A 23459-nucleotide genomic window follows, 5' to 3' on the forward strand; every position below is an offset into this window, starting at 1 on the left:
GTTGTGATTTGTGATCCTCTTACAGCTTCTTTATAACATCAGTGTATCAGGCTGCACTGAAATTAAATTAAAAATATGACCTTTTTGAAATCTGAATATAAACTAATGGTAACAGACTAGTGGTGTTTTACTTTTTTATTTTTGAAATAAACAGGCTTTAAACATCCATGAAAACTTGGAAATATATTATATTGAAGTGCAAAAAGTCATCAGAATGTCAAAGATCATCTTGATCGTGAATGACTGGAAAAAAAATGTCAGGAAAAAATATTGTGATCTGATCAAAAGGCTGAGGTTGGTTTAAGTTTGTGTAATATAATATTTATTATTAAGATCACGGACAGAATTGTTCATACAACGTACAGCACTTCACAAATTTTAACTGGTTTAAATTTATCAAATGCCAACACCTTTTTAATTTTTAAGTACAATTTTTAAGTTTTAAAAAAAATGTTTTGCGCTCTTTAATATCCTTATTGCTTCACTACAGTGTTAATATGTATAAAATTAAAATATTTTAATCTCTTAATTTCGTTGGTCGATTAAGTATCAGTTACTTATACCTAGTTGTAAGTTTTTGTTTTCTCTTTATTACATTTTGTGTCTGTTCAAATTAAGAATCTCTGCTATTTTGAAGAAACTATTATGTTCAGTGACGTTTCCAGAACTGTCAAAGGCCGGTTGGTGACGTCACGTGCTGCGTCATGTTCTCCTGCCCTCTCCGTTATTCGTTACAAAGGGAAAACATCTCGCGAGCAGGGTTGTGTTTTGAAAGGCTCGCGGACGCTGTTTTACGGTATATTAGTTCAAACTGAAACGCGGAAGAACGCAGGACTAGAAGGACAACTGTAGTTATCGATACAGCACGACATTTGCCAGAATATCCGATACTGATGCGAGAACTGACTCGTGCGTTGTGGAATCGTTTTCCTCTTTCAATGATATCCATAAATCAAGAGGGAAGATCCAACACGGATGTAATCGGAATACTTGGGATTTTCCTCACAGCCGTGCTCAAGTATGAGCTCGCCTTTCAGGCTGTTGTTAGTGGAGCTCGTGAGGGGTAGTGTTTCATAATGGGATGATGTTCAGTGCTGAATGTCATACTGCTAGTGTTTGCATCATAATCCCTCAGCTGACATTCAGATGTTGTCTTCTAAAACTGCATGAAGAGCATTTCCATGAGGTGCAGAGGGAGTGAAAGTTGCATCCATCTCATAAAATCCCAAACATCTAGCAGCCCTAAACTCATGTAGTTCACAGACTGAGGCATGAAAATGGATAAACTCACCATTATTTCAGGATGTCTCTTTCTCGCAGCAGATATCTTCGCAATTGCAAGTATTGCAAATCCAGACTGGATCAATACAGGCGGTCAAGAGGGTAAGAAACTTCATGTTTAGTCAAATACCATGGTAACTCTTTAGGTGGAGCACACATGTATCTGCACGTGCAATGTTTTAGAGCTATCAAGCTTAAAATCCAAGAAGTCCATTACAAAACAATTCATATGATTGCAATGTATTTATTTATGCATTAAACAAGCATTTCCTGCTGGACACATTGTACTAAAAAAAAAAAAAATAGGACAGTATTATTTTCCATTCTCTACACAACCAATTATGGGTAGAACATATAAATATGTAAAAGCATCTGGCATTAGCTGATAAAAGCCAGTGATTAAATGTTTTGCTTTAGTGAGATGCACAGAAGAACCCTTTTAAGCGAATGTGTTGTTGATAACTTAGTGTGTTTGTTGCTGTATTAATGAAGTCTGTTGGGAATTGCCTTCCACAGAGATGAGATCTACCAGCAGTTAATTAGTTGGAAAATTGTTCTATGTAAACGTGTGAATAATATGAATAGAATGTTGTTGCTGCAAATGATCTTTTATGGATCCTCATATTCACCACTAAACGTTAAAGGATTTTTTATTTTTTTTTAATTTGGGCATTAAAGTGCCCCTATTATGCCATTTCCAATATTACCTTGCATGCAGTGTGTAATGTAGCTGGACGTGAATGTAAACGATCAGAAAAGTTGAAAAGCTCGAAAGTGCACGATAAATAAAGTTATTTTCTCCCAAAATAAAGAATCAACTCTCTACAGCCTAAACGAATCGTTAGTAATTTGAAAACCACTTCCGTGATGGCTACACGTCACAGGGTAACACATTTACACACTGCCCACAAACAAGTCATTTTACTGAGGACTGCTTCTCTGATCTCGGGGAGTTAAAAAAAATAATAATAATATGGGGGAGTTCAACGCGGGATTCACTAAACGCTTTCTCTTGAAAGATGGCTGAGTACCCTGTTTATTTGGAATAGCTGGCTCTACTGAATTAAAAGTATGATAAATAATATGTTTATATTTTCTATCGAGCATTCAAAATATCTAACTATGGCAATGGGCATATCGTTTCTGACAGGCGCTGTATGTGGTAGACCAATCACAACAGACTGGGACATATGACCAATCAGAGCAGCGTAGGCTTACGTAAATGAGGTTTTAAGAAAGACTGAATCTTAGAATTGCTTTGAATGAATCGTTTGAGAATCGCTGGAAAATGAGGTGATATTAAATGCATATTTTGAGAAAACAAAAGCATTTTTTGTCATTGCATGCATGTAATCCTATTGTAGGAGATTCCCAAAACAATATTAGGAACATGTATGTGGGCGTATGTGGGTCCTGTAGCTAATTTTACATAATGATTACAAAATTTGTCTAATTTTTAAAAAGGTTTTTATATAGTGAAAAATTTGCCTTATTAAATGAACTATTATTTATAAGCTCTTTTTTTTCCCCTTCTTGGGCCTGAAATGGAGGAATTTTGGTCAATATATAATTACACAATATTTTGCTAAATGTGCTTTTGTGCTGAAACCTTGGCTGGTTTAGGCCTGTCATGGATAAATAATGATGACAATAAAACCACCAGTAGGTGGCAGCAAGCCCGTTTTGATAAATAATTTATTGAATCGTTCAAATCAAACGATTCATTCAGAATGGCTGATTCAATTAGAAACTAAGCAAGCCTGCATGCCAAAGGCATTGTGTACTTTCCATCCTAAATTCTATGTGATATTAGTAATTTTCAATATGATGGCAGATAGGCTGGATAGTATGCACATTGGGATGCAGGGAAAGTGTCCATCTGAATGGGACGTTGAATCACTGGCTCACTTTATTCATTCAAAAACTGATTCATTCAATGAACAAAACACCGTGTTACAATGCACTGTTGTATAAAATTAATAGCACATTTTTGCTCGTGCATGTAGGACTACTGATATTCAAAAAAGTACATTGCTTGTGCAATAAATATAAAAACATCCATCCCAAAAAGTCACAAAATCACTTTCACAGACTTTTACATTAACCGTTCCCACCTGGTGGAGCGACCTGCCCAACTCAATCCGAGCAGCTGAGTGCTTAGCCATCTTCAAGAAATGGCTAAAAACACATCTCTTCCATCTTTATTTGACCTTCTAACTCTAGCACTCTCTATTCTAATTCTATTTTATCTATTTGTTTTCTTTTTTATTTAAAAAAATAAACATGACCCTTTAAGACTTGACCTCTACTTGATTTCTAACTGCTTGTTTTCTATTTGAAAAAGACCTCTAAGTCTTCTCTATTCTATGTTTTTTATTAAAGTAAGTGGTTGTAAACAATTTATTTAAGCTAAAAAAAAAAAAAAAAAAAAAAAGCTGCACTATACTGCACTGACAAGGCTGGTGGTAGATTCTGATCCAAGTGGATAAACGCGATAAAATCATAGCTATGCTTTATGGCTTCACTCTACAGATGTGTAAAGGGAGAGAACAGGATATCCTGTGGAGTGACTTTAAAAGGCGTTTCCCACGGTAAAACTGGATTTGGCAGCTTTTCAATAAATTACTCACATTTTTACAAAGAGTTGGTGTCCAGCAGACTTCCATTACAGAATGATACTGACATTAGATTTAAACTAATCATTTATGTAGCTCAATTAAAGCTTAACCCATATGAAGTCGACTGTATCATATTTGATACATACATTTTTAAGGCCTCTAACTCGACATGATCAAAATCTGCTGAATCCCGAATATTATAGGAGGAGACTCTTTATTTTTGAAAACTCTTAGTTCTTAGTTCCATGTTCCAGGAAGGAATTCACATTGATCATGATACTTTTTTGTATTTTACTGTTTGTGGTGGTGTAGCATCATAGTTGATGCTATTAAATAATTGCAACTGCAAGAACTGATATTGCAAAGTACTTAAAGGGATAGTTCACCCAAAAATTAAAATTCTGTCATTTTGTCACCTTCATTTCATTCCTGTAGAACACACACACACACACAAAAAAAAAACTTGAAGAATGTTAGTAAATTAATAAATTTGGTGACCAAACAGTTTTGGTTCCTGTTCAAGTCAATAGAAACCGAAATGGTTTAGTTACCAACATTTTTCAAATGCTGTGTTCCACAGAAAAAAAAGAGGGTCACACTCATTTGGAATTATGAGAGGTTGGGTAAATGATGGCTGAATTTTTACTTTGAGGGAACTATACCATTAAAGGAACACAGCATTCAAAAATGAAAATTCTGTCATTATTTGCTCATCCTATATCATTCTTGTATGCTCTTTTATCATCTTAGCCCTAGTTGTATTATGTGGTGCTAAATGTTTTTCAGTTTATAGTCATGACACATTATCCTGTGTTTTGCACATAGGCGCTCTGACTGTGGGTCTAGTCAAGCAATGCCAGACCATCCATGGTCGAACCAGGGTATGTATCTCCCCAAGCCTTCCTCCAGAATGGATCACTACCCTGTTCTTCATCATATTAGGCATCATCTCCCTCTCTATCACATGTGGGCTGCTTGTGATCTCACACTGGAGGAGAGAGGCTACAAAATATGCCCGCTGGATCGCCTTCATGGGAAGTATGTTACATAAAGGAAATTTGATATGCACAAATCATTTTGTTAAGTGGTTTAAACAACTTTGTGTTATTTTGTTTGTTTTTTGTAGTGGTCCTCTTCTGCATGGCCGCTCTCATATTTCCAGTTGGATTTTACATCAATCAAGTTGGAGGACAACCTTACAAATTACCCAATAATACTGTGGTTGGGTCCTCATATGTACTGTTTGTTTTATCAATATTTTTTACAATAGTTGGACTTCTTTTTGCGGGTAAAGTCTGTCTGCCTGGCTGACAAATTCTCTGGTTTTACAATTTTTTTATGTTGCACATTTGACTTTTTCAATGCCAGTGCGGTTTAAATGATGACCAAAAAAAAACCTCAAACACTTCAAAGGGATGACTTATTGACACAAAAGGGCCTTTTGCAGTGGAAATGTTATTATAATGATATCGTGGTCAATAAAAGATTTACATAAGCAATAATGTACAGTCATAAAGTCATTATCACTAAATAAATCATCCTTGCATTGCCCTGAGGGGGGTTATTTAGCGGTAATGACTGACGGACTGTACAATATCCCGCTTATGACATGGCTACTCACCAAATAAATAAATATATAGACATGAAAATTATTTGTTTCAATTATTTTATAACATTTTACCTGTACCACATACAGGTCCTTCTCAAAAAATTAGCATATTGTGAAAAAGTTCATTATTTTCCATAATGTAATGATAAAAATTAAACTTTCATATATTTTAGATTCATTGCACACCAACTGAAATATTTCAGGTCTTTTATTGTTTTAATACTGATGATTTTGGCATACAGCTCATGAAAACCCAAAATTCCTATCTCAAAAAATTAGCATATTTCATCCGACCAATAAAAGAAAAGTGTTTTTAATACAAAAAAAGTCAACCTTCAAATAATTATGTTCAGTTATGCACTCAATACTTGGTCGGGAATCCTTTTGCAGAAATGACTGCTTCAATGCGGCGGGGCATGGAGGCAATCAGCCTGTGGCACTGCTGAGGTGTTATGGAGGCCCAGGATGCTTCGATAGCGGCCTTAAGCTCATCCAGAGTGTTGGGTCTTGCGTCTCTCAACTTTCTCTTCACAATATCCCACAGATTCTCTATGGGGTTCAGGTCAGGAGAGTTGGCAGGCCAATTGAGCACAGTAATACCATGGTCAGTAAACCATTTACCAGTGGTTTTGGCACTGTGAGCAGGTGCCAGGTCGTGCCGAAAAACGAAATCTTCATCTCCATAAAGCTTTTCAGCAGATGGAAGCATGAAGTGCTCCAAAATCTCCTGATAGCTAGCTGCATTGACCCTGGCCTTGATAAAACACAGTGGACCAACACCAGCAGCTGACATGGCACCCCAGACCATCACTGACTGTGGGTACTTGACACTGGACTTCAGGCATTTTGGCATTTCCTTCTCCCCAGTCTTCCTCCAGACTCTGGCACCTTGATTTCCGAATGACATACAAAATTTGCTTTCATCCGAAAAAAGTACTTTGGACCACTGAGTAACAGTCCAGTGCTGCTTCTCTGTAGCCCAGGTCAGGCGCTTCTGCCGCTGTTTTCTGGTTCAAAAGCACACGCCTGTGCACGGTGGCTCTGGATGTTTCTACTCCAGACTCAGTCCACTGCTTCCGCAGGTCCCCCAAGGTCTGGAATCGGTCCTTCTCCACAATCTTCCTCAGGGTCCGGTCACCTCTTCTCGTTGTGCAGCGTTTTTTGCCACACTTTTTCCTTCCCACAGACTTCCCACTGAGGTGCCTTGATACAGCACTCTGGGAACAGCCTATTCGTTCAGAAATTTCCTTCTGTGTCTTACCCTCTCGCTTGAGGGTGTCAATGATGGCCTTCTGGACAGCAGTCAGGTCGGCAGTCTTACCCATGATTGCGGTTTTGAGTAATGAACCAGGCTGGGAGTTTTTAAAAAGCCTCAGGAATCTTTTGCAGGTGTTTAGAGTTAATTAGTTGATTCAGATGATTAGGTTAATAGCTCGTTTAGAGAACCTTTTCATGATATGCTAATTTTTTGAGATAGGAATTTAGGGTTTTCATGAGCTGTATGCCAAAATCATCAGTATTAAAACAATAAAAGACCTGAAATATTTCAGTTGGTGTGCAATGAATCTAAAATATATGAAAGTTTAATTTTATCATTACATTATGGAAAATAATGAACTTTTATCACAATATGCAAATTTTTTGAGAAGGACCTGTATTACCTTAAAGAAATAGAACATTTACTGAAAATGTGCTTACTCTTATCCAATTTGTAGATGAGTTTGTTTCATCCTCGGAACAGTTGCTCACCAATGAATCCTCTGCAGTGAATGGGTGCCGTCTGAATGAGAGTCCAAACAGCTGATAAAAACATCACAATAATCCACAAGTATTCCACACAACTTCAGTCCATCAATTAACATCTTGTGTAATGAAAAGCAGTGTTTGATAGAAACAAATTATTCTCATTCATTTCAAACCATTGCTTCTGACTAAAATGCAGGTTCTCTGTCCATAATATTGCCTTTCTCCAGTTTTACTATTGTAGGGGAATTACAGTTAAACCCCAACCCCAGCAAGACCAATGTGCTCAGTGAAGACCAGAGTCAAATTTGAAGTTCAGTCAGTTGACAGAGAATTTATGAAGACATAGTTCTCCACACGTTCAAAGGCCATAGAAAATTAGATCTTGAAGACACAAAATTCCATTCTTAAGCAACGATTGTAAAGGTCGTAGGTGAGTCATTAATCTTCTCATCTGAGCAGCAGTTGATTCTCCTGGAGACTGCTCCGTGGCATGGTCACATATTCTTAACCCCTGCAAATACACAATTAGATAAAACAATATCTTTTCCTTTCAAGGTTGAACTGCAGCACATTATTGGAACAGAACAATATAGAGCACTGATACAAACTTCTGCACATGCTTTACCGTCATAGTTTAACATAGCAACCAACAGTGCTATTAACTCTAAAAAGAATTACAAATGCTAAGCATACATATGACAAACAGATTTTTCACAAACTGAGAAGAGAAACACTAATATATAGAAGGTGCACAGTGCCATTCACACAAACACCATCATGATAACATGATATTGAAATAATGCAATAAATAGTCATTTGAAAATGCAAGATAAAACCCTAATGTACACAACTGATAGAAAAAAATTAAGAAGAAACAGTTATTTCCAATTTTAAAAGGTGTTTAAATGTTAATTGTACAGAAACCTACTGTTAACCAACTGTAGCATACTGTTTTTTACTGTAGCATTTTATAGTCTTTTAACCCTTACGATGGGTCACACCGGTGTGATTAGAACGAATTCAATTCTGCTTTACATACTGTATTCAGGGATTCAGAGTTGCTGAATCCAATACTTCTGTGCAATTCTTGCCCTTAAGGCAACCAGCATAATGTTCCTGTCATAAATTAAGATTTTTGTATGTTCTCCACAGTAGGAACAATTATGGCATATTCCCTTGGCATAGTTGCATCAAGTTGAAACAAGTCATCCATATAACGCCGTTGCTGGTGATCAGGCATAGAAGAGTTTATATTTTTGAGGCAGATTGCTTAGGAGATGTACCCTCAAGAACCATCAGTGCCAGTGGGACCAGTAATCAGAGCAATATTTAATCACTAAAATCCATTAGACATCTTTTAAAACAATAAAATAGCATTACTGATATTATACTCCGTGAGTTTAGATATCACAACCTGTCCAGTCCGTGTAATGTTCTGCTACCTCTGTAGAGGGAGCCATCAGGCCCTGTATCAGATGAGACAAAGAAGCTATTGGTCACAGAGCAAGGAAGAGAACCACTGAATGTAACATGAATTCAACAGACCTCTCTTTCTTCAACAATAGTCCATAGTTTTAATTTACTATTATTTAAACCTCTCATCTCTTAGAGGCATTTGAGAAATTAAAACTATTAATTACCATTTGTGCTGTGAATGGATAAAATCCTAACATAGAATTTTTGAAACACCTTTAGTGTGTCTATGGTTTTCAGCTGTGCTGTGCTTTACTATAAATGGTGTTATCACTTATGACACAGGTTCAGGTAAAAGCATTTAGCTGACTTTTGAATGAGAGAGAGAGAGCTCTGAAGCACTCAGGACTGTTAACAACACATTTTCATAAACCTTTAACTTTATCAACTTTAGATTCTAGCCAAGCATTTTGTTGCCATAAATTACATGTACTTTAAAATAAAAATCTTTGTTTATATCTGATTTTATGCTGTAGTAGTTCAACTCACTTGTTAAAGTCTCTTCTTTTTAAGGGGCCGTTTACACAACGTTTTCAGCCAAAAACAGGAAACTTTTTATACGTTTTGCCTGTTCGTTTACATGACAACGGCGTTTTGGGGACTGAAAATGCATATTTTTGAAAACAGGGTTTCAAAGTGCAAGTTTTGAAAATGGCACCGTTATCCATTTCCGTGTAAACACCCAAAACAGGAATCTTTGAAAACAGTGATGTCGTGCATTGTACGTGTTAGGTATGTAGACATGCACAGTACGTGTTGATTTTAAAGGCAAGCGCGAACAAACATACACAACAATGGTGGAGTTCATGGTACTGTTGTTGCTGCTCAAGAATTTGCTAACGCTTCTTCAGCAAAGTGTGGATTTACTTCACCAATATTACAACCAACAGCGGAGACACATCATATACAACATATAATCATCACTTCCCTACAGGTACTGTTTACTAACAAGGTGACAGCGCCAACTACTGGCCTGGCATATGTAATACAGCACTTTTGGCCATTTTCGTGGATATGTGTAAACACAAATCGTTTTGAAAACATTGTCATGTATATGTGAAACTTTAAAATAAGGCAAGGGATGTCGTGTAAACATAGCCTAAGTCAGTGTCTGTAAGCATACACCAACTTGTACTTGTTCACTATAAAACTTAATCTCCATCTTTTTCTTGATTTTTATCATCTCCTGCTCTTCAATCTCCTAAATTTCAATGAGAGTCTGGGTTTGTAATTTAACTAATTCCTCCAGGGCAGGGGCACAATTGTAAAAAAAAAAGGGGGTATCACCCTATAATTGCACCTACAGTGGGAGGTAAATGCTTAATGTAAAACTTTGCGCATTGTGTTCATATTCTGGGCTCTTCTGCAGAGTTTGATCTTTTGATATCACTGTCTTAATGCACAAGCCATGTTAAAGGTCCCATATTGTCAAAACTGAAATTTCCTGGCTTTTTTCATGATAAATGAGGTCTAGGGGCTAAGTAACTACCATATAAGTTTCAAAACAGTCAATCCATAGTCAAGTGCACACAGCCTGCATAAAGTAGCTGTGCCTTTTTACGAGCTGTTGTGACTTCTGTAAAAATGTGGCGTCAGAACTACTAAGTCATCACCCCAAGCACTGCCCACCTTCCCACCAGACAACATCACGTCCATGCCATTGCTGAGTAACAACAACAGGGAAACATTTCGAGAAACCGCTGTTCAGATGGATTTCAGGAAACTACATCATTGCACAGGCTTCCAAACAACATTAATATAAGAGACCAGTGGCTAATATTAATTTATTTGGAAATACCACAGCAATTTAGTTCGAACTAAACCATCTGTTCTGCACATTTCACAAGTGACTGCTTCGTCAATCAGGCACAGTTGAATGCCGTTTTTTCAAAGAAGCTACTCATTAAACTTGCTGTAGTCCCCACATTGTTGGGTCCGGCCTCAAATCCACAACCCGTAAGTAAACTTCTCACACATTTTATGATACATTATGGAGCCAGCATAATCTAAAATTAGTTTGTAAATGGTTATGCAATGCTAACATGATGCTAACGCCAACTTACTGTATCAGCAGGAAAGCAATAGTTATGTAGCTTTTACTTCATTCGTTGTTTGAAAAACAAAAATCATTAATTACCATTCTGAAACATCCTGTTGTAAGCACGCAGGCTACAGCATACAGTACATGACCCTAGTTACCTTTGGCTGGCCTTGCCTGTGCGAAAAACAAAAAACAAAACGCAAAACAGAAAAAAGAATCATAAATATAAATTAAAAAATCAAAAATCGACCTGTTCTTAGCACTGCTCCTGAGAGAGAATCTGTAAAAATAAAATCAAAACCTAAAATAAAACTCAAAAAACAAATAAAATATATAACCTTAAGGACATCAAAACCTAAAATAAAACTCCAGAAAGGTGTAAAATATGTGACCTTTAATCGTAAAAATATCCACTTCGATTACAGTACCGTTGTCTTAGAATTACAGTGTTTATTACAAGTGAAATGTGAGAAAATTGATTTTCCCGGTTGTTGTTTTAGAATAGTTTTTTCTTGTGCTTTTCCACAGAACATGCACTACCTTTGTGCTCGGGTCGCACATATTTTGCAGTGTCTCTAGCATGAGGTCACTCTAGCATGGGCACTCAAAACAAGTTTAAAAGAAGAGACCTTGCATTTTTTTTCAAATCCCACTGTTGGGTCTTGCATTTTCACAGCAAAAACATTTGTAATTGCCTTCCTGTGACGGGGCCCCCACACACCGCGGGGGTGTCCCGTACGCCACTGGATGGTCCTGGTATCTTTTCACCCATGTCTGAGTGCATTCTCCACCATTAACTGTAGAGGAATACAGTTAAAACCCATAGAGAGACCAATATGCTCATTAAAGGCCAGGAGTCAAATTTGCAGTTTGTTCAACTGACAGAGCGTTTACAGAGATTTCCACATTTCCAAAGGCCAGAGAAAATGACTAAGAGGATCCAGCCTTAAACTAACTTAGAATAGAAACACTAGTACTTTTAGTCATATGGATTGTTAGATCATTCCTGAATGAATGAATAAATAAAATAATGTAAAACAACACAAATGTATGGTTGTTCTTGAAGTGACACACACACACACAGACAAGTTTGTTTCTGTGTATTGTGGGGACTTTCCATAGACTACTAATACTTTTATACTGACCAAACTATATTTTTTATCCCCTTACCCAACCCTTACCCTAAACTTTACAGAAAACCTGTTTGCATTATTACATTTTCAGATAAACCTCATTTAAAAAAATAAAATTCCCTCGCGGGGACCGTAGACCGGTCCCCTAAATGTCAACATTTCAGGTTTTACTATCCTTATGGGGATATTTGGTCCCCACAATGTAGCATAAGCAAGTACACACACAGGTTGCTACAAAGAATCCATAGATCCTTCAGGATGATCAGTTTACGTCAGTTCTACAGGTTCTGATAGGCTAGCAGTACAGATAATTCTAGCAACATCCAAACATGGTGTTTTTTTCTTCACATAAATTATTTAAAGACGGTATCTTGGCAACACTAAGTTTCATTTGTAAGCAAATACAAACTTTTCAAGGGTCGTAGGTGAGTCATTAATCTTCTCATCTGAGCAGCTGTTGATTCTCATGGAGACTGCTCCTTTGGCATGGTCACATGCCTATCATATTCTTAAACAACCCCTGCAAATACACCATTTGATAAAACAATATCTTGTCCCATCAAGGATGAACTGCAGATCATTACTGGAACAGAACAATATAGAGCACAGAGCACTGATACAAACTTGAACACATGTTTTACCGTCATAGTTTAACATAATCTAATGGTGCTATAAACCATAAGAAGAATTACAATTGCTAAGCGTACATATGGGTTAGTGATAAATGTGGAGCGTTAGTGACCTTTATGGCCCTAGGCACTGTTGGTCTTTACATGTCTCATACAGCTATGAGAACCACAGAATAAATAAACAGGAACAATGTTCAACAAAATAAAGAGGAACAAAGTTCAAATTAACAACTCTCTTTATATAAAATATAACATTTGATTATATAATGATTCAGATTTATTTTATGGGAGCCGGGCTAAATGAGTAAACACTGTTAGCTACTGCATTCCTGACATGGGTCAGACCTTCAGTCACCTCTCAGATACCAAATCGCCTGTAACAAAATACCAGAATATATATATACATAATAAAAAAAAAAAAGAATATTTATAACATAATAATATAAAAATATTAGTTTATCACTATCCACCTTATTTTTCAACGTGGAAGTAAGCCGTTTTCTGTGAATGTTCAAGACAACATGCAGTAAACAGTAAGACTGTTTGCACTACAAAACAGGGTGTTAATAATTCAGATAACATTTTCTCTTTTTGTTTGTAGGAATTGTGTAAAAAACGATTTTGCCCTGCATCTTTTGTATGTCTCCCTTATCTAACGCACCTGATTCCACTCATCAGCTCATTAGTAGAGAATGCAAGAACTAAATTGGGTGTGTCTAATTAGGGAGACCTACAAAATGTGCAGGACAGGGGGTCCTCCAGGACAGGTTTGTGAAGCACTGATTTAGTCCATTCGTCCAGAGACTGTAGGAGCCATAGATAGCATTGCGACTGAAGTATTAGGAATTCTTGACTGGGTGCTAATTCAGTAGCCACCATTTTAGTTTTAAATAATATTCTAACTTGGTTAAAAGAAGATGGTTATAAAGCCATGAAATAATAAATTAGTTTTCCTTCTGTTGAAAGATTTAATGTAAATTTTGGGACAATTTTGAAGCAAAGTAATTCAGCCTTCTGAGCTAAGACGCAGAAGAATTTAACAAGTCTTATCACTCAGGACATTTTTTAGAAATGAAACAAAGTAATTAGCTTAAATGTAAATGTTTTGTTTTAAATGTAGCATTGATTTGTATGTGTAACTGAAATGGTCAGTCTAAAGCCCCTTTCACACTGCACGTTGGTCCCGGAAAATTGCCAGTTCACCTTCTGTGCCAGTTCTCTTTTACCAGGTGTTTTGAAGGCAGATCAACGTTCGCGATGAAAAAAACTATGTGCAAACTGTAATGAAGCAGAGATTAGTTAGCTCCTCACTATCCACGCTGAAGCTGAGATCGTTTGCCAGCTTAAGTGAAAGTTACGTGCCTAGCGTTTTCGACTTGAACATCCACAGAACACAACGACATCCGCCACTTCCACAAGATCGCAGCATCAAAAAAAAAAAAAAAGGACTTAGGCATTCAAGATAATGCAAACCTCACCATGAACTCTTATTCTGTCATCTTAAGTAGTGGAGTCTGTATTTAGCATGCTGTATACATGATTACTGAAAAGTCTGTTTTGTGATCAAAAATAATCAAGTGGGGGATTCAGGTGCAAGTCAGGTGCAAGTCAGGTGCACTTACATTTTTCCTCAGATGCAATCAACTGAAACTCCGTTTACAAACGTGTGACCTAAATGGCCCATATAATTAGCCCATTAGGTCAGCATTAGGTCAATGTATCGTGACCTCTCCATGGGAGAGGTCTTATCAGGTCATCATGAGGTTACACTATCATTGGCTCTCCATGGGATGTCATTGTATTGTTTGTAGCACATTTGTAACCAGGCATAAAGGTCTGGTCTCACAGACAGTACCTTGAGTTTGATCTTTTGAAGGATGACATGCTAACATCACTGCTACCTTCAATAAATTCTTCTCCCCACAAGAAATTTGGTCAAGGTTATTTATTTTATGTACAGTATTAGTGAAATTTAGTACACTGGCAAGCAACCCAAACTACTGCTCAGCCAAATACAGCAAAATCTGACACTCTCTTAAGCCCCTTTCACACTGCACGTCGGACCCGGCAAATTGCCGGAACATTGCCGCGTTGACTTTTGTGTGAAAGCAAACACGTTTCGGGATTGAACCCGGGTCGGGGACCTAGTAACATTGCTGGGTTCAGTCCCAGAACGAGAGCTGTGTGAATAAAAGCCAGAACAAATGCCGCGTCGTAGTGATGACGCACGTGCTATCACGTGACTCTTTTACCAGGTGTTTTGAAGGCAGATCAACGTTCATGATGAAAAAATATGTGCAAACTGTAACGAAGCAGAGATCAGTTAATTCCTTACTTTCCGCGCTGAAGCTGAGATCGTTCACCAAATTAACCCAAAAACAAATTCCCCAACACATTACACTCGTACATTACACATCACACCCTGATATCACGTGTCTTTACGGGACCTTTACAGGTTGTGTGTGAACGCACGCACATATTCTGGGTAATCACTGGCAGTGTGAAAGTGCAAAATCTAGTGACCCGGGTACAAATGCCAGGACACATTACCCGTGTATTTGCCGGAATCGCAGTGTGAAAGGGGCTTTAGTCACCCACAAGATTCTCAACCCTCAGTACAAGTACTTATTCTTTCACTCTCTTCAGTTGACCATAAAGAGACAGGGCAGTGCAAAGCCAATAGTCATCAGCCAGCAAAATGGCTGAAACCTCACTACAACTCCAACCCGTGAGCCTTACCGCCGGACTTTCTGCCGATCAGAGCCACTGGATTTACCAGTGAGTTAGCTTACACTTTCTCTCCGGTCAAGTCCTTCAGCGATCAGTGGGTGGAGGGGGCTTGGTAGTCTTGAATCAAAGGCTGCCTGGTCCCGTCCACCGTCTTCTGCTTTTCTGCGGCAATTCGGAATCCGCGGTGTGAGGCAAGTTGTGTAGATGGGTTGGTGCTGGCTATTTTTCCTTTTTACTGTTTTAACGAACTGGCCTTTTATTGGGAAAATCCCACATGACTTGTTCACTTGGTTGTGCATCGGCACCACTGCCTTTGAAACTGTTAGGCCTGAATTCAGCCTCTCGTCTGTCTGCAGAAACTTATAAAATCTGTACCTCTCTAGGAAATGTCCATCGGGGGTCTCGTCATATTTATGAGATTTCTCACACCAGTCATGTGTTTAATAACTTTATTCCATCACTATGGTTATCTGCTTGTCGTCAGGCAAATATGCCAGGGGTTGCGAGGGACGGTATTAACCTCGACCACATTTGCTCACTGGAATAATTATCTATAAAAACTTTTGTCAACTCCATCAATAACTTAAGCCTCCTCTCCTGCTAAGTTTGCACTACTCAATGCAAGATCTCTTTCAAATAAAATTTTATTCTGAATGACTTTTTTAGTTCCAGGGACTTTTTATTTTTGACAGAGACCTGGCATAAGGCTGGGGATGTCATCCCTCTAGGAGAACTAATTCCAGCGGACTGTACCTTTCATAATACTCCAAGGTCTGTTGGCCATGGTGGTGGTTTAGTTACTGTGTTTAGGAACCATTATCATTGCAAACTTTTGCCTGTTGGCACCTTTACAACCTTTGAAGTGCAACTAATGAAGATTGATCAAACTTGTCCCATACTTTGTGCACTTATTTATAGACCTAAATATAATAAGGACTTCATTGGTGAATTCTCAAGAGTTTTTTTCAACACTGGTACCTCGTTGTGACACATTGTTAATCCTGAGAGACTTCAATATTCATATTTGCTGTAAAACACAACCTTTAGTCAAGGAATTTTTGTGTATGGTGGATTCCTTTAATTGGACACAGCTAGTTACAGGTCCTTCTCATATAAAAGGTCATATGCTTGGTCTGGTATTAACTTCTGTTTTTTTTTTTATGTGAGCAATTTTGAGGTGTTAGAATCTGGATGTTCTGATCATACTTTTGTTATATTTGAATCTCTGCAGCCACATCCTACCTCTCCTCCCCCAGAGAACCGGCATTTTACTCATGTTATTACTTCTTCTACAGTTATGCAATTTGAGGAGATTTATACTTCCACATATCTCTCTCAAATTACAGATGTGTTAACTAGCACAATGGATCCATCACAGCTGACGGAAGTATTTAATACAACTTGTGCTGATATTCTGGACCAGGTAGCTCCACTCAAATCACTGAGATCTAGAAAATAAGACACATATCCAGCACTGGCTAAATGACCATACCTGCTCTATTAGGCAGCAATGCAGAAAAGAGTGTTAAGTGGAAGAAATATAAACTGTACACCACCTGTGGGGATCTAAAAACAGATAAACTTTCTAGCTCAGGGCTTATACACAGAGTTCTCATTTGGACCGAAAACAATTACCTCAGTTTTCTTTTCATTTATGAAGAGGAAACTAAACATCTAACAATAAAATAAACCGCAGTGGAATTGTTTTTCTTGATTGGTAGATAGATTTGAGTAAAAAAATGAAAAGACACACCATTCTAATCTCTAAAGGTAGGGTATTCAAGAGTTGTGGGGGGAAGTCGTGGCCTAATGGTTAGAGGGTTGGACTCACAATCGAAGGGTTGTGAGTTCTAGTCTCGGGGCCGGACGGAATTGTGAGTGGAGGTAGTGCATGTACAGTTCTCTCTCCACCTTCAATACCACGACTTAGGTGCCCTTGAGCAAGGCATCGAACCCCCAACTGCTCCCCGGGCGCCGCAGCATAAATGGCTGCCCACTGCTCCGGGTGTGTGCTCACAACAAATTCTTATTAACTGCCACCATACTTGGCTGAATGTCACTTCACTTTCACTTCACTTTCACTTTCGCCAGGAGTGGAATTCAGAACCACTGCCCGAAACGATGAATTCTAACCACAGATACCAGCAACTAATCTCTAAAGGTAGGGTATTCAAGAGTTGTGGCCCTGCCACCACAAATGCACATTCCCCGCTACGCTTAAGCCTAACGTGAGGGACCACCAACAAAGCTTGGTCACAGGATCGTAAACTTATAGACGGAGTATAGAGATGAAGAAGTTCAGATAGATAGACAGGAACTTGGTTATGTAGGGATTTATATACAAAGAGGAGAATTTTAAAGGGGTCATATGATGTCGCTAAAAAGAACATTATTTTGTGTATCTGGTGTAATGAAATGTGTTTATGCGGTTTAAGGTTTAAAAAAACAGATTATTTTCTACATACTGTACATCATAAGGCTACTGAGTCTCATCAAAAAATTGGACTAAACTGCTCAATTCATTTAAATTAGTTTTACAATCTCTTTAAGAACTTTTTAAGCATCAAAGTGGTAACTGTGTGGCAGTTTTCATTAAAGTATATTCACTTGTGTTTCAAAGATGAACAAAAGACTTTTGGGTGCGGAACAACATTCTTGTGTTATGCAGTATCATTTGAGCTTTCACAGGAACTGTTTGTTTGCAGATGGCTGTTTATGAACAAAAGCCTAATTTCCATCTGTTCATCATATAAAGCGACTGAGTCTCGTCAAAAAATTGGACTAAACTGCTCAATTCATATAAATTAGTTTTACAATCTCTTTAAGAACTTTTTAAGCATCAAAGTGGTAACTCTGGCATTTTTCATTAAAGTATATTCACTTGTGTTTCAAAGATGAACAAAAGACTTTCGGGTGTGGAACAACATGAGGGTCAGTAAATGATATCAGAATTTTAATTTTGGGTTAACTAACCCTTTAAAGCACATTTCATCATCAAAAGTTACTAGTGCCGGGTTTTATGCATTCATCATTGCACATAGTAATTATCTTTTCTCCCTCTCTTTTAAAGGGCAAGGGCAGGATCACCTTATTCTATGTGGTCGGATATGCTTCTCATCCCTTCTGAAGGAACCAGCTCCTTGAGTGCTATCAAACTCTTAAGTCCACTATGTGCTCAACCTGTTGTTTTAGTAGGTCCTTGTCAATGTCTTTTTCTTTCCGCTACAGTATCGATGTTGCTCATACCAGTGAGTTGCCAAGAGTAAAGGAATTGCATGCAAAGCATTGACAAACTTTTGACAATCATTTTTCAGAACATCATGTATTTAAAGTACAAAGATATTTTAAGTTTAGGGTATGTCTAACAGCCAATATTTTGAAGTTCTTTATGGGTGATATGATGGTGAATTTTTGTCTTTCTTTTAAGTGTTATGTCTAAGAGATGTCATTGTTGAAAATAAAGGTTCACACTGATAGAACATGTTGGCTGTTATTGAATGCACACTTCATGTATTTTCAATCCCGGGCTGGGGACCTAGTAACATTGCTGGGTTCAGTCCCGGAAAGAGCTCTGTGTGATCAAAAGCCAGAACCAATGCCCTGTCGTAGTGATGACACGCGTTATCGTGCGACTCTTTTACCAGGTGTTTTGAAGGCAGATCAATGTTTGCGACAAACAAATTTGTGCAAACTGTAATGAAGCAGAGATCAGTTAGTTCCTCACTATCTGCGCTGAAGTTGAGATCGTTCACCAGCTTAAGGGAAAGTTAACGTGCATAGCATTTTCGACTTGTACATTACACGTCACATCCTGATGTCATGTGTCATTACCGGATCTTTACGGGTTGTGTGTGAACGCACGCAGATATTCCGGGAAATCAATGGGAGTGTGAAAGGGGCAAAATCTAGCGACCCGGGAACAATTGCTGGGACACAATTGCTGGGACACATTAACCATGTATTTTCCGGAATTGCAGTGTGAAAGGGGCTCTAGTGTAGTTTCAAAACTAACTTGGTGTAAATGAGAGGTCGAAGAAATAATAGTGTTAATGGTGAACACTTACAGTGGTGTTTTAGCCCTATGCAAGTGTTAAAGTAACACTATCTAAAGTGTTAGTCTAACTCTGGTGTGGACCTATATAAACACTGAAAAAATTGTAACTTTTTCCACTGAGAGTGTGAATTTAACACTTTCAAATTTGCTGTGTGAGTTTAGCTCCAACCCCAATTAAACACACCTGAACTAGCTTATCAAGGTCTAACTAGCACCCCTTTCACACTGCACGTCGGACCTGGCAAATTGCCGGAACATTGCTGGGTCGACTTCTGTGTGAAAGCAAACTCGTCCCGGGATTGATTCCGGGACTGAACCCGGGTCGGGGATCTAGTAACATTGCTGGGTTCAGTCCCGGAACGAGTGCTGTGTGAACAAAAGCCAGAACTAATGCCGTGTCGTAGTGATGACGTGCATTATCGCGCGACTCTTTTACCGGGTGTTTTGAAGGCAGATCAACGTTCGCGATGAAAAGATATGTGCAAACTGTAACTAAGCAGAGATCAGTTAGCTCCTCACTTTCCGCGCTGAAGCTGAGATCGTTCACCAGCTTAAGTGAAAGTTAATGTGCCTAGCGTTTTCGACTCGTACATTACACGTCACACCCTGATATCACGTGTCATTACGGGACCTTTACGGGTTGTGTGTGAACGCACACACTTATTTCGGGTAATCACCGGCAGTGTGAAAGTGCAAATCTAGCGACCCGGGTACAAATGCCGGGACACATTACCCGTGTATTTGCAGGAATCGCAGTGTGTAAGGGGCTTAGGCATACTAGAAACTTCCATACAGATGTTTTGGAACTGGTTGGAGCTGAACTCTGCAGGACAGCGGCCCTCTAGGACCAGAATTTGGACACCCCTGACTTAAGATGTAGGCTAACCGGGTGTGTTTACATAAATGCTCATTAAAACCAGGCCCACTGCTGATCAAATGGGTGCCCTAAGCAGAATTGTATTGTTGTGCCCCCCTCCCTAAAATATTATGGAAGTAAAAAAAAAAAACTACTATAGGGGTCAAAATAGAACTTTAAAGGGGTCATATGATGCAATTTAAATTTTTCCTTTCTCTTTGGAGTGTAACAAGCTCTTGGTGCATAAAGAAGATCTGCAAAGTTGCAAAGACTAAAGTCTAAAATCCAAAGAGATATTCTTTATAAAAGATAAGAGTCAAACACACCCCTAAAACGGCTCGTTTTACCACGCCCCCACATTAGGGCTGGGCGATATATCTAACGATATGATCACTGACAAGCTACGCGATATTGCGTAGCTTGTCAGTGATCTACGGCTCTGTCTATTGAGTGCCGCTCCATTTGAAAGCAGGTGATGGCGAATTAGCACTAATCACGGAACCAGGGGTCTCATTTATAAAACTATGCGTAGGATCTTTACTAAAAGTTTACGGTGCGCCCAAAAGCCAAAAATGGCGTACGCCAAAAAATATTCCGATTTATAAAACCGTGCGTACGCACACCTGTAAGCAATGTTCCCTTTATAAATCACAGATCACCCGCAGATGTGCGTACGTGAACCAGCCTCATATCCCGCCCTGTACACGCCCATTTTTTTAACCATAAATAGTCAATGCAAATCACCTCATGATTGCTGATCAGCATGTAAATGAGAGTGGAATCCCATATATACCTGGAAAACTGGCATGCGACCCGCCAATTAATTAATCCAAGAAAGTGAAAACGTGCATTTCTGTTAGCCTAATTTTAATAATGGCGACAGGTGAGAAAAGAGGAAAAAAAAAAAACGTAATTTCTCAGATACTGAGATTGAAACACTTGTAGGGGAGGTGGAGGCTCGGAAAACTGTGTTATTTGGTGGCCACAGCAGTGGGGTCACTAATAAAAAGAAGCAGTGCGAGTGGCAAAGTATTGCTTCTGCCGTCAATTGTGTCAGTGGGACAGAACGGACAGTTGCAGAATTAAAGAAAAAATGGTCCGACCTGAAGGTATACAAATTTTTTTTTTTTACCAACATATTACATTTGTGTTTTTATTAGGCTATATACCTATATAAATAGCAATATTGATTTTCAAAAAGTTTTATTTACATGTGCTTACAGTATGCAAAATATGTGAAATAAAGATTCTCATTCATTCAAGGTGGAGGCAAAGAGAAAACTGTCCTCCCACCGCCAGAGCGTGGCTGCAACTGGTGGGGGCCCATGTACAGCTGATCTCACATCAGTGGACAGCAAAATCGCGGCTATAATTGGGGAGGTCAGCGTGTGTGGTATTGTGTCGGAAAAGGAGGGAGACACTGACGTGACTGAAACCACAGAGGAGCAAGGTTAAACCGATTTTTAATCATTAACGCTGTACATTTGAGTGTGTGGGGTGATAAATGGATAAATGTTGCCAATTGTTTGTCCTCCAGTCCTTCCGGAGTCTGAAGCTGTAAATGAACAGGAGGTTCAGGGTGAGGGGTTCTCAGATGCAGATGCACAGCGTCCGGCTCAAAGCAGTGCCCCTTCTGCGTCTGGCACGTCCAAAAGTGGTCGGGTACTCACTGACGCAGTCCTGCAGTTACAGCGAGAGACAATAAACGCTGTCAACGGGGTTGCAGAGATGAGCTACGGCAGATGAGAGAAGTGATGCAAGAAATTGCACAATCATTAAAAGATGCAGTTAAAACATGAACCTTGAGTTTTGTCTTTCTTTACAAACGCCGCATGACATCCTCACGGATTCTTGCACCTCGTTGATATCCCTCTTGTCGGCCAGGGGGCTGTGGCTCGGGGTCGTAATGCTGGGGTAGAGGGAGATCAGGAGGGAGAGGAATACCGTTTCTCAGTGCTATATTGTGCAAAACACCACACGCCCTGACAATCTTGCACACTTTTGCTGGATGGTATAAAAGTCTGCCACCCGAGGCATCCAGAGCACGCCCATCTGCATTTCAGGATGCCGATGGCACGCTCCACAACTGCGCGGGCACGAGAGTGGACCTCGTTATAATGAGTTTCCTCTGCGCTCTGCGGGTTTAAAAATGGGGTGAGGAGCCAGCGTCTCAGGGGGTAGCCACTGTCGCCTGCAGGTTATAATTATATTAAAAACAATTGTTACGGTTTCTACTTTTTAATATTGTTAAACTCACCAAGAAGCCAGCCATCACGTACTGCGCCTGCATTTAGTCTGTTCCCTACACTGCTATGTGTCAAGATAAAGGAATCATGTGTTGAACCAGGCCAGCGTGCCACAATGTTTGTGAGGGTCATGTTGGAGTCACATATGATTTGCACATTAATAGAATGCACATGCTTTCTATTAACATAAGCAAATTCATTTTCAGATGGTGCCCTTATAGCAACATGAGTGCAGTCAATTGCGCCGATTACATTTGGGAAACCAGACATTGCTGCAAATTGCGTTTTAATTTCGGCCTGTTCTCGCACAGTGTAGGGGAACCTGATGTATCGACTAACCATATTAAGTATACCATTTAAAACGACAGATATTATGGCACTCAGGGACGGCTGTGATATACCAGACCTATAGGGTGAGATGATAGATTCCAATAGAATTATTTCATATACAAAAAGGTCTTAGAGACAAATTTGAGGATTACTTATAGTTTTTTTATATTATTAATTTACCTGTCTGCCAATTCCCGCTGGAAACAGCCGGTTGCCAAGAACCCCAGAGTGGTGAGGACTTGTATTTGGACTGGGATGGCATGGTTCCGGCGTGTTGCCCTCTCTAATACTGGACCCAATTCAGCACATAGATCCAAGAGCACAGCTCTAGGGAATCTAAATCGGCTTATTAGCCAGTCATCATCATGGGCCAGGAAATCATCATGGTCCCTGAAAACTCGTTCTCTCCTTATTCTGCCATTAGCGTAATCCTCCAACAGTGCCAGGAGTGCCATCATGAAGCATTACATACCCGGGTCACCGGAGAATTTATATGTTTCTAGCAAATAGACTGATCGTTAACACCTTGACAAAATCACTTAATTAATTTGTGGGCGAAAATTTAAGACGAAAATGTTATAGTGAACACATGCTTCTTGACGGTTTTGTAATGAACACCGTAATAGTTAGGACCGATGATGAGTAGCGATTGTGCTTCATGACTGTATTTGCAGACTTTGACATTTTATGATATAGGCTATGTACATTAAGGA

General features: G+C 39.0%; 1 protein-coding gene and 2 long non-coding RNA genes across 3 annotated transcripts; 2 read left to right on the forward strand and 1 right to left on the reverse strand.

The window, feature by feature from the left end:
• The first annotated feature begins 704 nt into the window (after positions 1-704).
• Positions 705-5543, forward strand: mosmob (modulator of smoothened b). Its single transcript, XM_019071291.2, has 3 exons — positions 705-1383; positions 4725-4937; positions 5026-5543. Exons 1-3 carry the CDS (start codon positions 1272-1274, stop codon positions 5208-5210), a joined length of 510 nt encoding a protein of 169 aa, XP_018926836.1. The 5' UTR covers positions 705-1271; the 3' UTR covers positions 5211-5543.
• A 15531-nt stretch (positions 5544-21074) lies between these two features.
• Positions 21075-21970, forward strand: LOC109112207. Its single transcript, XR_006156029.1, has 3 exons — positions 21075-21279; positions 21434-21620; positions 21708-21970. It is a non-coding gene; the product is annotated as an uncharacterized LOC109112207 (long non-coding RNA).
• On the reverse strand, positions 21617-22213 carry LOC122139159. The gene is made up of 2 exons (XR_006156030.1): positions 21972-22213; positions 21617-21850 (listed from the first exon to the last, which is right to left on the reverse strand). It is a non-coding gene; the product is annotated as an uncharacterized LOC122139159 (long non-coding RNA).
• Between the last annotated feature and the right edge of the window lie 1246 nt (positions 22214-23459).

This window comes from Cyprinus carpio, chromosome B12 (assembly GCF_018340385.1).
Source record: "Cyprinus carpio isolate SPL01 chromosome B12, ASM1834038v1, whole genome shotgun sequence".
NCBI classification, from domain to species: Eukaryota; Metazoa; Chordata; class Actinopteri; order Cypriniformes; family Cyprinidae; genus Cyprinus; species Cyprinus carpio.